This window comes from Lactuca virosa, chromosome 7 (assembly GCF_052849685.1).
Source record: "Lactuca virosa cultivar CGN04683 chromosome 7, Lactuca_virosa_CGN04683_v6, whole genome shotgun sequence".
In the NCBI taxonomy this organism is placed as follows: Eukaryota; Viridiplantae; Streptophyta; class Magnoliopsida; order Asterales; family Asteraceae; genus Lactuca; species Lactuca virosa.
This window is the reverse complement of record NC_136432.1, coordinates 122,966,547-122,980,475: the sequence shown is the minus strand read 5'-3', so window position 1 is coordinate 122,980,475 and position 13,929 is coordinate 122,966,547. Positions and strand designations below refer to the sequence as shown.

At 31.4% G+C, this 13,929-nt stretch overlaps 2 protein-coding genes across 4 annotated transcripts; one reads left to right on the top strand and one right to left on the bottom strand.

Annotated features, from left to right (window-relative positions):
• The first annotated feature begins 556 nt into the window (after positions 1 to 556).
• LOC145123928 (methyl-CpG-binding domain-containing protein 2-like) lies at positions 557 to 6,125 on the top strand. Of its 3 annotated transcripts, none has more exons than XM_079059111.1 (8): positions 557 to 763; positions 2,017 to 2,073; positions 2,145 to 2,227; positions 3,060 to 3,718; positions 4,141 to 4,194; positions 4,954 to 5,075; positions 5,532 to 5,582; positions 5,678 to 6,125. In XM_079059111.1, exons 4-8 carry the CDS (start codon positions 3,081 to 3,083, stop codon positions 5,764 to 5,766), a joined length of 954 nt encoding a protein of 317 aa, XP_078915237.1. In that variant the 5' UTR covers positions 557 to 763; positions 2,017 to 2,073; positions 2,145 to 2,227; positions 3,060 to 3,080; the 3' UTR covers positions 5,767 to 6,125. The 3 variants fall into 3 exon arrangements, with proteins under 3 accessions (XP_078915237.1, XP_078915238.1, XP_078915239.1); XM_079059112.1 differs by having other exon boundaries at positions 557 to 785; XM_079059113.1 differs by having other exon boundaries at positions 558 to 763; positions 5,681 to 6,125.
• Positions 6,126 to 9,712: 3,587 nt separating this feature from the next.
• Positions 9,713 to 12,068, bottom strand: LOC145123927 (uncharacterized). The gene is made up of 4 exons (XM_079059110.1): positions 11,851 to 12,068; positions 11,718 to 11,759; positions 10,954 to 11,487; positions 9,713 to 10,846 (listed from the first exon to the last, which is right to left on the bottom strand). The coding sequence occupies exons 1-4, from the start codon at positions 11,872 to 11,874 to the stop codon at positions 9,839 to 9,841; spliced, it is 1,608 nt and encodes a 535-aa protein (XP_078915236.1). The 5' UTR covers positions 11,875 to 12,068; the 3' UTR covers positions 9,713 to 9,838.
• Between the last annotated feature and the right edge of the window lie 1,861 nt (positions 12,069 to 13,929).

Sequence of the window (13,929 nt, the reverse complement as noted above, 5' to 3'; positions counted from 1 at the left end):
TATGTTTTTGAAAGTATCGATAATGATATAATGAATATATTTCAAGATATAAGACACCGTCATATATAATTATAATAAATTTAATATAATTATTGAAGTTATGTTTATTTTTTTTATACGACTCGGCCAACCATTAGTATTTTTTTTTTTACTATTTTATTTTTTTCGGTGTAACTTAAATTGGGAACCACGTGGTTTTCGGTTCTAGATTCGCAACTGATAATTACCCTTAAAATTTTTAATTCCCAATATAATTACATATCATATATTAATATTATATTATTCTAATAGTTTATAATGATTCAGTTTTTTATAAAAACCATAACCGAACCATATATTCGATTAATCAAAATTAAAAATTGAACCATATCTTTAATGGTTCAATTAAAATGGTTTGGTTATATCGGTTAATTTGGTTATGATTCGGTTTTTTCTCACCTCTAGTTTTTAATTTGTTTGTTTATTTTTTTTATTTTTTTTTAATGTAAAAATTAGTTTAAAATCTTTCGGTAATTAATGATACTTTTGTCAAGTTGTGTCTATTTCTTCATATCCATGTAGATTTCCTGAACCCAATTCATGTAATCTGTAAATTTCTTGAAATGTTTGTTGAAGTGCATTTATAGATCAGATATCTGTTCTTACCCTTCCTTCCAATCCCAACCTCAACTCATAAAATCACATCAAGACTACATAAATCATTTGTCTTGTGATAATCGGCCCAATTTCAATCTTCAGTTCAGATCTCCTGTTTTACTCTTTAGTAAGTAATCTATCTGAAAAAAGTAAGCATCTTCATCTAATCATGTACTTCAATTGCTGAAGTCCTTTGTTTTCTCAAATCTAGTTGACAATTTCATATCTTTGCTTATTAAAATTCATTATTTTCATCCAATTTTGGGGTTTTAAGCTGCCCAATTACAACTTTTGATCGAGTCGTTCTATCTTCGTTTAGTAATTTGTAGGGTTTACTGATTTCTGCAAGTGAATTGTAGAGTTCTCGACACTTTGATACCGATCTAGCATTATTTGTCGTGTATGAGCATCCTGTTTGGGATTTCTTTCGATTTTCCTTTCTCTTTTGTGTTCGCTCTCATCAATTTTATCACGTAACTCTCAAATCTGTTTTGTTGTAAGAGGAATAAAGCAAACATTTGTTCAATTGCACCATCTTCACATGGGTATCTGAAAAGAATGTTAATCGCTTCGTTTTTAATCTCTTTTTTGTGTGTTTGATTGTGTTTCTAATTGGGATTTGATGTTTTTGCTAGTGGGTTTTATTAGTTTTAACACATTGATCGGGATCCAACACGAGTCTTTATGTACAAGCTTCATTTCTCCATAAATTTGTTTTGAATGACAGCTTCTGGTTTCATTATAAATTTGGAATTTATGTGTTATAAGAACAGATTCAGGTGCATAGAGATGCATAAACCTGTTTCTTGGCTTAATCGCCTAAAAAGTTGTCTGATTTGTAGCTGATTGATTTTTTTTTTTAAAATCTATTTTGGTATTGTTTATAAGGTAGGATTTTGGTCTTCTTTCTTGATACTTTGATATAGATCTTACATGAATCTATATACATGAGCTTTCTATCCAGAAGCTTAATTTATATACTTTTCAAGATTTTCTTTCTAAATTTTTTGATTATGAGTTTGATATCAGTTAGTTAATACATGTATTATATCTTTTTCGCAAGCATATGCAAAAAGATCATTTTTTTACATATTTTATTAACCACATTGTAATCTACTGTGTTCAAGGTGAAGTTAATTTTATTTTATACGAGTTTCTAATTCATATAACAAACATGTTTGTGGTTGCTTCATATTTTCTAATCATGTAATAAAGCACAAAGATTATTTAACTATAATCAGAGTTCAAACGGTTTGCATAAATTTAATCATTTTAACCAGAATATATTATAATCAATGCATATGTATTTGTAGATAGAGTTTTGGGCTAATCTAAACTTATATGTATGATTTTAACTTCTTGAATTATTATTCTTTTCAGTAATTTCCAACTCGAACATGTGATGTGTTTTATGTGTTTCGCAACTACATAAAAGAGGTAAATGCATACACTTCTATTCATTATAATTTAAATTTGTATTTTAGATACTAATTATTAATTTATTGCAGAATTTGGAGTAAGAAATCATGGAGCTCGAGTAGTAACATTTACCTATCAAAGTTAATTTTTTAGAAAATTCGAGCTTTAAGAGGTAAGAGTTCTTTATTTTCAAGTTGTACTAAAACTTCCATTCATGCATTTCAATCACGCCTTTTTAGGTCGTGGATTAAGTTTTGTCTCCTTTAAGTTAAAAAGATTGCTTGTATTTTGTAAAGATTGTGATTTTATCGAAAGAATTTTTTTTCTTTAATATAAGACTCTACAATATAAACAACTATAATTTAGTAGATTTTACAAAGTATCATGTCTTAATAAGAAAAATATGGGAGTTGTAAAAAAAAAGAAAGAAATGTAAGTCAGATGATGTTACTATTTCTTGCATTTAGCCCTATGACTAACCCTATGATTAGGGTTGCATCTTCAATTATTATAACTCCACAAAAAGCATCTATTTTTTTCCTTTCCTCATTTTCTTCTGTTTTTGTAAGTTGACATGTGGGATATTACCAAATTAGGATATATCAAAATTAACGATAAAAATACGTTTTTTTAGGCTACGCATAAAAAGGGAAAGAGGCTACTTAGTGTGAGACGGAAGGAGTAATATGCAATCAAAACATTAACTACCGATAATTTGATCATGGATTATAAATTATATACTAAAATGAGTCGAGTTTTCATTATTTGAAGTTTGCATAAAGTCACAAACTCTTCGGTTACAACTTATAAGTTGCCCTATAAGAAAGGATTAAATGCAAGAAAAAGCGACATACTTTCTTTTATTTGTTTATTATAAGCATTCCACTTTCATTTCTTCCTATTACAACATTGTACTATGAAAAATCTATCAAATTATATCAATATCCTCTTACTTTCATTAATCTTTTTTTTTGTTTCCTCATTTTCTTTTCTTTTTCCATTAGGGAACTCTCCGATTTGCACCAATGCAATCCCGACCCACAAAATTCACCATAAAAATGGGCGGAAAAGTGCATGAGATCACGCCATGCACCAATCAAAACCGCCAAAAGACAATAGAAAATGACCAAAACGCCCTTGAAGGCCCAACCATCCCATCCAACAACGATAGCAAAGGAACGGATCACATCCCAAACGTTTCTTCTTCCTCCGAATATTCCACCGAAGATGACGAAAATGCCCCTCCACCATATCCCGACTCCCAAAAACAAATGGTTATTTACAACCCTTCTTCAAATCATTCAAATGCAATCACATCCATCCAAAACAAGCCCCGATCTTTTCCTAAAAAACATTTAGATCCCAAAAGAGTAGTGCCGGAAGTCGGTGCTTTCACTGTCCAATGTGCTAATTGCTTTAAATGGAGATTGATCCCTGATCAAGAGAAATACGAGGTGATCCGTGAACATATCACGGATCACCCGTTTCTGTGTGCTACCACACGTCAGTGGGATCGTCACATTTCATGTGACGATCCCACTGACATCGAGCAGGATGGCTCACGAATTTGGGCTATTGATAAGCCCAATATCGCAAAGCCTCCTCCAGGGTGGAAGAGGCTTTTGAGGCTTAGAAGCGAAGGGAGCTCGAAATTTGCTGACGTGTAAGAATCTTTTTCCCAAATTTTATATTTTTGTGTTGTTTCTAGGATTTTAATCTCGTAAAAGACCTTATATTTTGTGTTTTTTCCGGAATAAACCTCAACTTTATTTTTTTCATGAAAAAGACCTTGCATTTTCTTCATTTTTTCCGATCTGGCCCTTTTAGTCATTTTTCGGAAAAATAAAGAAGTTGAGGATTTTTTCGGAAACGGTTTGAAAGTTGAGGGTTCTTTTTTGGAAAAAAAAAGGCAAAGTTGAGGGTTTTTTCTTTTTCGTGAAAAAAATAAAAATAAAGATGAGGTTTAATCCGGAAAAAACACAAAATATAAGGTTTTTTATGAGATTAACCCTTGTTTTTATGCACTTTTTTATGATGGATGTTGATTTATTTGATGTTGGTTTTGTATGTTTTTATTGTTTTTAGATATTATGCTTCACCAACGGGTACTAAACTTCGCTCGACACCTGAAGTTGAAAAGTATGTTCTTCACTCTTTAATTTTTAATTTGATGATTTTGTTGATTTGGTATCTTAACTATTTTCTGTAATTATATATATTATACATTTTTTTTTAGTAAAGTACATTTTAGTTGGTGTTTTTGGTTTTAGTTCAGAGAGAAATCTTTTTTTTTTTTTTTTTTTTTTTTTCCATTTTTGGTCCCTATTTCATTCTCCATAATGTTTTTGGTCACTTTTCGTGAATGGTTAACTTACAAAGTGACAGTGTCAATGAGAGGGACCAAAAATGTAAAAAAGATTCCTTTCTGGACCAAAACCAAAAAAATCAACTAATCACACGGACTAAAAATGTAATTTGCTCTACTTAATTTGACCATTTAAAGAAAACGTTTTTAACATTTTATGGTTTTATATAGGCAAAGTATAGAAAAGCATGTTGTATTTTCATCATTTTATCGATTTAGTCACTGAACTCATATTTTGAACTATTATTATGCTAATTATACAAAAAAAAAACAATATTTTAGTGACTAAAACATGAAATTCCATTGTGTTTTTCTGTAAATTGACATCATCAAAACCGGGAAAACAGTTTTTTTCCAAACGGTGAAAATAGCATAATGGTTTAATCTTTATAGAAAATAGTTAGTCATTAAATCAATAAAATGGTGAAATTACTCAATTAGTAAATTACAAATGTTTTTCTGTATTTTGTCCTTTTGGTATTATATATTTATATTACAAAATAAAATGGTTCCTAAATATATTTATTAAGCAGATATTTGGCTAGCCATCCAGAACATGCAGAAGGAGTTGCAATAAACCGATTTTCATTTCAAATCCCAAAACCTTTACGCGATGATTATGTGAAAAAACGTCCTTCTCAGAATCCAGAACGAGGTATTTTAGGGTTCAAATTTAAAAATATCTTTTGTTAATTCTTATAGGAAACAAATATATAATTTGCAAAAATTAGCAATGTACTTTTTTCTCTTAACCAATCTTTACCATTATAAGCAATGTATTTTAATTTTTTACCTATAATAGCAACTTACATTTTTTTTTTTACAAAATATAACAACGAAATTATATTTCTTTATCACTTATAACAATATCCAACAAATAAGTTACATTGTTCATATTTGTAGTGAAATGCAAGTACATTGTAGTTATAGGTTAAAACATATATATATATATATATATATATATATATATATATATATATATATATATATATATATATACACACGTCAACATATGAGTAAAAATTAAAAAATAAGGTAAATTGTTATTATCATTAAAGTATATGTAAGTATGTTGCTATTATCGACTAAAGTGATTTTTTACATCTTGCAGTTCAACCGATAGCATGGGCGGGCCCGGTAGACAACTTGAATTTGCAAATAGGTAAGTTCTATTATGAAAAAAAAAAAACTAAATTAAAGTAATTATTACTACGTGTAAAGAAAAATGTAAATTTGGATTTTACGTGTTTTTTGTAGCAGAACCGTTAGCGTGGGCGGGTCCCGCGGAGAACCGAAATGGTATGCCGGAAGCTAAGAAGAGAAAGTATGATTTTGATTGTTTATAGAAAGGGGGTTTTAAAAAAAATGGTATTTTGCATTATGGTCTTTTGTTGATATGTCTTATTAGACTTTTTTTTTTATTCACATAGGGCCTCAGGATGAGGCCCTACAGTTTGTTTGTTGATGTCTTGTTGTAAAGATGTGTAAAAGACTGGGTCTGAGGTTTAGACCCGATCTTGATTAGGTACTACATCTGGTCCTTTGGACCAGACTTTTGATATGGTGGTAGGACTAAAATGAGCTGGCAATCTGGACTTATAGCATTATAGGTTGGTTAGGTCGTTTCGGTTTAGAAGTTTTATTGTTGTTGTTATGGTTACTATCATTTAGTATGATATAAAAAGTTGGAAACTTCACATTTAAATAGTGCCTCTATAAGACATACATATTCACTTGAAATGCGGATTTGTATAATAAAAATGAAAAAGAGTAAAATTGGACTTGTTTTTCAACACAATATTCATGTTGTATTTTGCATGAACCACATCAATACCGATCTAATGGAAAATGGAAAGTGTTTATCTACTAATATTCCAATTAGGAAATATATTCTTAAACTCGATTTGAATTAAATTTTCATATCGCTCTATTGAATTCCGGGAGCAACAAATATTTTGAGACATTCCTAGCTTTGGGAATTCAATGTCGATCTTTCAAAAACTTAAAACTTACTAATAATATTCTTACAAGATGGAATGAGATTTTTTGGATGGATGTTCATAAGAAAACCCTAAGTTTTTTGAGTTTTAATGGTTTTACCTATTTTTTTAATTTTTTTTAGGGTTTATTCAATAATTATCATGCAACTTCTTAATTTTACTATTTTCCTTTTATCATTTTCACCGGTTTCTCCGCTCCTTTAAAGTCAAACTTGCTAGAAAACCTTAAACTTGTATAGTTTTTACGATTCTACCCTGGGCATATATGCATGCTTATTCCTATTTTTAAACATATATAGTAGTAACGACACGTATTGGTCCCACATACGCAAGACCTGTAAGAACTCCTCAACTTAATATTTGATCTATATGATTCATATCAAATTTAATAAGTTATTTGCTAAATCATTTTAGTTATCACCTTTTTTGGTATTAGTTATTTATTTTTTATGGATTGCTATTTTAAGAAACAACTTATAAATTGTAGTAAAATATTGAATCTCATTTCTTATGTGAAAGAGTTGAGAAAAATAAACATAATATAAAGTCTATCTCGGGTGTAAGATAGAAGCCTTACCTTAACCAACGTTATTGTATGCATTGAGCTAATTATATAAATTGTGTTAATTACATTTTTGTAATTGAAGTAGTTTATGGATTGCTGTTTTATTAAACGATTTATAAATTTGCTGTAAAATATTGAATCTCATTTTTTGTGTACACGAGTTAAAGAAAATTAAACATAAGTATAAAGACTACATTGGGCGTAAGACATGCACCCTTACCCTAAGTAGCATTACTTGTATAAATTAACCCTGGGTAAATGACTTATGAGGGTAAACAAATGTTCATTTTGTTCGCATTTGGTATTTTTTTTTTAATACCATTTAACTTGTTGTAGGTGTTCACAAAAACAACCTGCTATTGAAGGTTTCTGGCGGCTTTCTCAGCTCCGGCGACTCTCCGGTCGTCTTCTCCGGTGAGCCTCGGGCCAACATGAGTTTTCCGACGATTTCAAAACCATGAATCTGCAAGCTCCACCGTGAAGCACTCCTCCATCACCACCACCTGTTACAGTGGAGCATCATCACAACCCGCTGCCATCTTCCCATATGCCACATTTTCCATATTTTCCAGATCTGAAGAACAGATTCCATATCCAAAATCGAGTTTCAAAATCCAAGATCCAAAATCGAGCTTCAAATCCAAGATCGAAATCGAAAAATGAAGAGCATTTTCCAGATATTGTTTTCATATCTTAAGAAAACACACAAAGAACACAGTCCATATCGAAACCTGAAAAAATCGGGCTTCATTATTACTGTTCTTCAAAATCGAAACCCTAGTCATGTTTCAAATCGAAACCTGAAAAAATCTGATTTGTTTTGAGTTCACGTGTTCCAGATTTCGCCGGAAATTCATGTGGTTAAGATGAAGAAAAATATCCTGAGAAGGTGAAGGTGTAAAAGGTGGTGTTCAGCTCAAGTTGGTTAAGATGGTGATGGTTCATGGTGGTGGGTCGCCGGAAAACTCACGTTGGCCGGAGGCTCGCTGGATAAAACTACCGGAGAGTCGCCAAAGATGAGAAAGTCGCCAGAAACCTTCATGATTTTTGTGAGCACCTACAACAAGTTAAATGGTACATGAAGTATAAAAAAAAGTGAAAATTACAAAATACGAACAAAAAACGAAAATTACAAAATACGAACAAGATGAACAAGTGGTTACCCTTATACGTCATTTTCTCTGTTAACTGTATACATTACCATAATTACAAAAATATAATTAAAGTGGTCACAGAATTGCTATTTCAGGAAACGACATATAAATTTACAGTAAAAAATTAAATCTCAATTTCTATATACAAGAGTTAAAGAAAAATAAACATAAGTAAAAAGACTCTGGTGCGTAAGTCAAGCGTCACACCCTAAGTTGCGTTAATTATATATTACACGTAACTAAAGTAGTGTTAAATATATTTACTTTTTGCAATCATTGGTAAATTATGAGTTTAATTACCTAATTATATTAAAATTATGGTAAACTAAAAAAATAAAACGTAATTAGGATAAAAAATTTACAAGCTCAACGGTTTCGTGCGAAAGTGTTTGCCACGAGATTAGAAAACAATTCCCGAAGGATTGTGCTATAAATATCTCCTTAACCAATTTTACCCCCATAACATCAATCAAATCAATTTTTTATTTTTGATTTGACATTATTTTTTATTTATTTTTATTTATTTTTTTTTCCTTTTATTTTATATTATTATTATTATTATTAGTATTATAAATTTCAATAATCAGAAAAATTCGGACAACATTTTAAATTTCGGATGACATTTTAAAATTCGGTAAACATTATAAATTCGCGCGACATTATAAAATTCGAACGACTTTTTTGTCCGTAATTAAAAAATACAAAAAAAATATTTAAAAACCGATTTTATATAACCGTTTGAATTTATAATGTTGTCCGAATGATAAAATTTTGTACGAAATTTATAATAATAATAATAATTAAAAAAGAATTAAAAACAAAAAAAACAAAATAAGAAAAAAAAAACAACAAAAGACAAAAAATCAAATCAATAGGTGGAATTGAAAAAGAAATGGGTAATTACATAAAAACCACTTACCGAAACTCTATTCTGATTATAAATTCCATTGAAATACGAAAGCAACATGCATTTCAAGACAAATTCCCATCATTGGAAAATGGAAACTGAATGTTGGATCCTTCGGATACTTCAAATTTAGTATAAATCGCAAAAATGGTCCCTATATTTGCAATTTTCTACGGATCAAGTTCCTGATTTTTTTTTCCTTCCAAAAAGAGTCATAATGGCAGAAATTTCATTGTGGATTTTGTTTGCTGTATAAGGTTTTTAAGATTTAATTTAATACTTGTAATAAAAATGAATTTGGGCCCACACAACCTACATGGCTCTATTCTTAAATCTTCATGGAGGCATTTGCTTTTAGCACTGTTTCATCTCATCTGAACAACAATATTTGATTAGATGATGCTCATATTATGGTATCACATTCTTGTTAATAATTTACACATTGAAAATTGTACACAGATTTAAAAAAAATGGATCTTGAGCCAAGTTTAAAGCTTTGAAGAAATTACAGAAAAATGAAGAGCATGAAGAAGATGATGTTAAAGTTAATGAAACAAGGTCATTTTTTAAGATTTTGAAAGTTATTTGTTTATTTATTAATCATTGGTCATTCACAATTTTAATTTATAACAATTCTTAAATAAATTGTTAAATTTTTATTCGGTATCACTTCTAAACATCCATTCACTAAAAAAAGAATCAATGTTTATTTTCCAAAGATACATCCTTTATCCATTTAATATTTTATCTATACAACACTAAATTAAATAAAGTACATTGCTATTCACAGAATCAACTGCAAACAACAATGGTGGAGAGACTGGAATCAGCAGCTCCACTAATAAATCCACCATTACTTTTCACCTCCATCAAATACCTCAACACCACCTCCGTAATCACTTCCCCCGGAATCAGCAATGGAATTCCGGGCGGATACGGACACACCAATTCCCCACATATTTCACCAACACTTTCTCTAAAACTCACTTTCTTTTTACTTGCAAAAAACGCCTCTCGAGGGCTCAATCTCATCTCACTACACATCCCCATAAAAACCCGTACATCATTCGGAATCGGAATTGGAATCGGAATCGGAATCCGTGATTCCGACAAATACTTTAACCCCGACACAAGCCTAACAACATCGTCTCTCCTCGTTCCAAGATTTATCGCAAACGTAATCGAACGGGTCCCAACAAGTTCCGAAACCACACCATAATTTTCATACAAAATATCGTCAGCTTCAAATCCCGATATCCCAAGCTCCCAAACTCCGACTGTAATCCGTAAAGGATCGATTCCGATGTTGACACCGGAATCGAGGATTCCGATTCCGGGGATTTTTTTAATGAGGGACTTTGCTTCGGTGGCTATTTCAACAGCTTTATCGAAAATTTTAGGGTTTTCGCTAATTTGAGCCCTGGAGGCATCTAAAGAAGCTAAAAGGAGATAACTTGGACTAGTGGTTTGAAGGGTTTGTAGACATTGACATATTTTTTCTCGATTTATAATATTTCCTGACACGTGTAACATTGATGATTGTGTGAGAGATGATAGCACTTTGTGGGTTGATTGAATGGCGAGATCGGCGCCTTGCTGGAGAGCTGAGAGAGGGAAGGAGTTGTGAAAGGCGAAGTGGGCCCCATGAGCTTCGTCCACTATGAGAGGGGTATTTTGGGAATGACATAATGAGGAGATTTGTTGGAGATTGGTGCAGATTCCGTGGTATGTAGGGGAGGTTATGAGAACTGCAGATGGTTTTTGACCTTTTGTTTCCAATTCTTTCATTGCCTTCTCCACCTGAAAAGGGCAATTTGGTCATAAGTAAAAATATGTAGAATTTTTGAGTTTTCTAAAAAGCTTGTGTAGTCGAGTCCAGTTTATGAAAAAATTAGGTCTAAACATACCTGTGAAGGAGTAACACCAGAAGCAATGTCCCAATCAGAATCATACTCAGGGGTAATGTACTTTGGTATAACACCAGATAACACCATGGAAGAAAAAGCTGAGATATGAGAGTTTCTTGGAAGAATTAGTGTATCTCCTGGTGAACAAGTAGCCATAACTGATGCTTGGATTCCACATGTTGTTCCCCCAACTAAGAACCATGTTTCTGTAGCTCCGAACAATTCAGCTGCTTGCTTTTGAGCATCTAAAATGGGTCCCACAGGTGTGAATAAGTTGTCAAGTTCTGGAAGCTCAGGTAAGTCATGGAGGAAAGGTTGTAGTCCAATGAGATTAGACAATGAAGAAGGAGCTGCTCTACCCCTGTTATGTCCAGGAAAGTGAAAACTTGCAACTTTTTGCTCGGATGAAGCTTTTAGCGCGCTAACTAGTGGAGGAAGTTTATGGTGTTTTGATTCTTGGGAATTGGAAATGACCGTTTTGTCCTTGATGGATTTTATGTTGTCTAAGAGCTTCACCTTCTCTTGGTTTCTTTCCTGCAAGATTATACAAGGAAAGCAACATGATTGTGATATTTAGGGTTCAATACCAAAAATACACCCGATTTTCCTGATTTCAGCACAAAAATTCTGCGACCAAATTCTAATTTCTACTCAACTTGTCATTGTATTCGAAAACACAGAAGAATTGAACTAAAATTAGTAAGAAAATACAAAAAACAAACTGTAATAACGAATTCAAAGACAGAGGGTTTTTAGTTTTTTACCTCAGAAATACAAGCCCTTGTTGTACTGCTACACCCAAGGCTCTGGAAGAGCACAATTTACAGAGATGATTTGAGCTTACTCGATAAATGAAAAACAAACAAGTATTTAATAGAACGTGTATGGATTACGTACCAAATGTAGAATGGCAGGCGCCATTGTTGATGTATGTACAAAGGCGGAACAGCGAAGCTGATCTTCAGGCTCTAATTAATCATATGGACCGGAGTACCGGACCGAACTTTACTAAATCTGCTTTTGAAGTTATAAGCCCATTAGAACATTGAGAAAAAAGAAAAATCTAACTCTGCACAGGATTGAAATTAGAGGAACAATGATTTCTATTCCCTTCAATTCGGAGTTTGGTTCGATTTTAAAGAGGAAAAATGAATCCTAAATAAGAAAACATCTAACAAAAACTTCTAACCCCCTGCGGTATCTGGTGTTGCCCTCCCTCCTTGAGGTTGAGGGTTCAAGTCCCGTCGTGGACATATGTGGATTTAAGGTGTAGTTTAGGAGTAAGTTAGATTTGCCGTTTAAAAAAAAATAATAATAAGAAAACATCTACTCTAATAAATGAAAGTTTTTTTTTGTCACATGTCACCTCTCATTCAATTTGTGTAATGTTATTTTATGATTTTTTTTGAATTAATTTTTATTCCACATGTCATTTTATGGGTTTTTCTATTTTAATAAATTCAACATAATAATTTAATGTAATAATTACAATAAATATATTAATAAATGAATATCAATTTCATTAATGAATTTGCCTTCTAATTTTCCCAAATTAAAGTTCATTAGTTTATTTTGTTTATTTATTTAAATTTAAAAGATAAAAAAAATCAATTTTAATAATTCATTATTTTTCTTATTTTTTTATAATTCCAAAGTTCTTAACATTTAGACCTTTATATTTTTTTTTTTTTAAATTAACCCATGTAATACATGTCTTATACCTAGTTCATTTATATGGAGGAAAATACTTTCCTTCAAACAAAATGATGGAAATAATTCTATATCATCAAGGAAAGTGAAAAATTACCATTATACCCTTTTTATTTTAACAAAACCGTTTAAAAACCAAAACCATATCTCATGTATTCGTCAAAATCGAATTGCAGCCGACATCACACTCAACTAATATTCTCCATCTCTTCATCAAAATCGAATTGCAGCCGACATCACACTCAACTCATCTTCTCCATCTCTTCGCCAGGTATGTGTATCGCTACAGTTATCGATCTAAATCTCGATGTCTCTCAATCTCGCTCTCTGGCGCTCTCTTTCCCCCTCTTAAATTATTGTGAAAATCGATGGTTTTCTACTGACTGAACCTCGTTTCTTGCTGTGAAAATCCATATATGTGAAAATCAAATATGTGAAAGTCGAAATTGTGTTGTTTATCTTCCTGAAAATTGATTTCAGTGAAAATCGAGTTTGTTATTTATCAATTTTATGTTAAAATCGAGCATCTTGTTGTTTTCTATGAAGATCGATGATTATGCAAAATCGTTTTTGTGTTGGTTCTGTGAAAACCATGTTGTTTATCTTCCTGAAAATCAAATTGTTCTTCGTTAATCAATTAGAATAGCGTGTAACAGCAACAAATGCTTCATGTTTTTGTTCATCTATTTTTAACATCAACATTTGTGAAAATGAATGGTGTTGTTTACATTACTGAAAATTATATTTACTTGCTGCAAATTACATTACACTCTCAATGTGATAGTTACTAGCTGGAAATTACATTACACTCTCAATGTGATATAAATTTGTATGAATAGGAAAATGTCCTAACCTAGTTTAACAACATATAATCATAGACAAAGGCAAACTTCATTGATTTTGAAATGGTGGAATGTGGTTTTGAACATTTTTGTACTCCTCCTGTTAATATTGTTCAAAAACCATATAGATAAACGACGTATTAAGCGGATTTTTTCAAATATAGATTGATACACAATACTACATAAAATAGTTTATGAGAGTGACACCATGTCTATATCACAAATTAGGATGTCTCGAACGCGCTTAAACAGTTATGTCATATGCTTGGAACATTTGGAGGACTAAAACGAAGTAGGGATATGGATATTCACGAAACATTCATCACCAAGAAATGTTATTGAAACATTCAGCAGCAAGAAATGTTATTGAACGATGTTTTGGCATTTTGAAGGGAAGATGGGGAATATTGAAGGACAGTTCATA